At 40.9% G+C, this 1,866-nt stretch overlaps 1 protein-coding gene across 1 annotated transcript in view; it reads right to left on the bottom strand.

Moving 5' to 3' along the window:
• BBS9 (Bardet-Biedl syndrome 9) overlaps window positions 1-1,866 on the bottom strand; it is a 204,769-nt gene that overhangs the window by 166,617 nt on the left and 36,286 nt on the right. The window contains exon 6 of the mRNA XM_009332416.1: window positions 827-1,001. Within this exon, the coding sequence (XP_009330691.1) occupies window positions 827-1,001 (175 nt within the window). The remainder of the gene's footprint in view (window positions 1-826; window positions 1,002-1,866) is intronic.

Below are 1,866 nucleotides of genomic sequence, written 5' to 3'. Positions count from 1 at the left end.
GTGTCAAAGGCTTTACTGAAGTCCAGGTAGACACATCCACAGCCTTTCCCTCATCCACTAGGCGGGTCACCTGGTCATAGAAGGAGATCAGGTTGGTCAAGCAGGACCTGCCTCTCATGAACCCATGCTGGCTGGGCCTGATGCCCTGGTTGTCCCGCACATGCCTTGTGAGCGCCCTCAAGATGATCCGCTCCATGATCTTCCCCGGCACTGAGGTCAGGCTAACAGGCCTGTAGTTCCCTGGATCCTCCTTCCGGCCCTTCTTGTAGATGGGTGTCACATTGGCCAGGCTCCAGTCGTCCGGGACCTCCCCCGTTAACCAGGAAAGGATCATATGATCATAAAAGCCAAAGTCCTGTCTCAAATCTCTTCTGAAAACTGAACAGATTCATCAGACTAACACCTATTTGCATCAAAATAAAAATCCCATTGAAACAACTGGAAGGAACATCTTGCTTAAGCAGTATAGCGTAGACAACACTGAAAGCACAGATTAGACTGAACTGAAACAGGGAAAAACCTGGCACTTGCCGGGCAACATGATGTGCCTTGATAAGCTAGTAAACTTAACACATTTATACAAATAAAATAGGATCATGAAGTCCTCAGGACACACAGTATGCTTTCTTCTATGACTGTACAGAGACAGTAATCACCCAACAACATACAACATTTTATTTTTCTTGTTTCCTGCAACTACCTATCACCTGCTTTGGGATACAATATTAGTAAAGGCAATAAATATTAGACATGATCACTTTTAGTTCGTTTACATACTAAATGATAGCATGAAAATATGCTATAATTACTGAACATGAACACATACTTGTAACTCTCAACCTGTCGACAAGACGACACTGTAATGAAAGAATCTGTCCGAGAGCTGTAAGTCAAGGGACCAGGCAGAAGAAAACCAGGTAAAAAACGGCCAAAAGCATAGCTTTCCTGTTCAAACAACATGAGCATCCCATCCATGGACTGTATGCATATCAAATCTCGACCTAAGGAAAGGAAAAGAAAGAAATACAAAGGAAACAAAGCAATGTTATTTATATAGTTTTAATCCTAAAACTGTTAGTCAATTAAAATTGTACTCGTAAGTAATCCTAACAGAAATAAAATTCATTTTAATTTACATAAGCGTTTACTATGAGGAAGAACGCTAAATATTCCAACCTCAATAAAGGCTTACTTACTAAAATAAACAAACTACATTTTTTGGGGAATAACATTCAGAATGTATTAAGAGCAAAAAAAGAGTTAGGTATTTTATTTCAACCCAAAATTTCTAAAGATACAACTACTACAGTTTCAGTTTAAAGAAATGTTTCAATACTCCCAAAACCCCAAATTATTCTGGTTCTTAAATACCTCTACACCTTACAAGAAATCATAACAACTGTGGTTTAAAAATAATCTACTCTACTCTTTCAAGTCTACTTAAGCAACATAAAGTCCTACAAACATGTATTGTTGCGAAAATAATACAATGGTAATGTTTTCCACACTTTGCATTCACATTTCTGTCTTCAAGTGTCCTGGTTTCGGCAGGGATAGAGTTAATTTCCTTCCTAGTAGCTGGTACAGTGCTGTGTTTTGGATTTAGGATGAGAACAATGTTGATAACACACGGATGTTTTAGTTGTTGCTAAGTATTGCTTACACTAGTCAAGGACTTTTCAGCTTCCCATGCTCTACCGACTGAGAAGGCTGGAGGTGCACAAGAGGGCACAGCCAAACTGGCCAAAGGGCCATTCCATACCATGTGACGTCACGCTCAGTACATAAACTGGGGAAAGCTGGCCGGGGGGGCCGCTGCTCGGGGACTGGCTGGGCATCGGTCGGCAGGTGGTGAGCAATTGTACT

Source organism: Pygoscelis adeliae, unplaced genomic scaffold, assembly GCF_000699105.1.
Source record: "Pygoscelis adeliae isolate BGI_AS28 unplaced genomic scaffold, ASM69910v1 Scaffold58, whole genome shotgun sequence".
NCBI classification, from domain to species: Eukaryota; Metazoa; Chordata; class Aves; order Sphenisciformes; family Spheniscidae; genus Pygoscelis; species Pygoscelis adeliae.
This window is presented reverse-complemented; position numbering and strand designations above follow the sequence as displayed.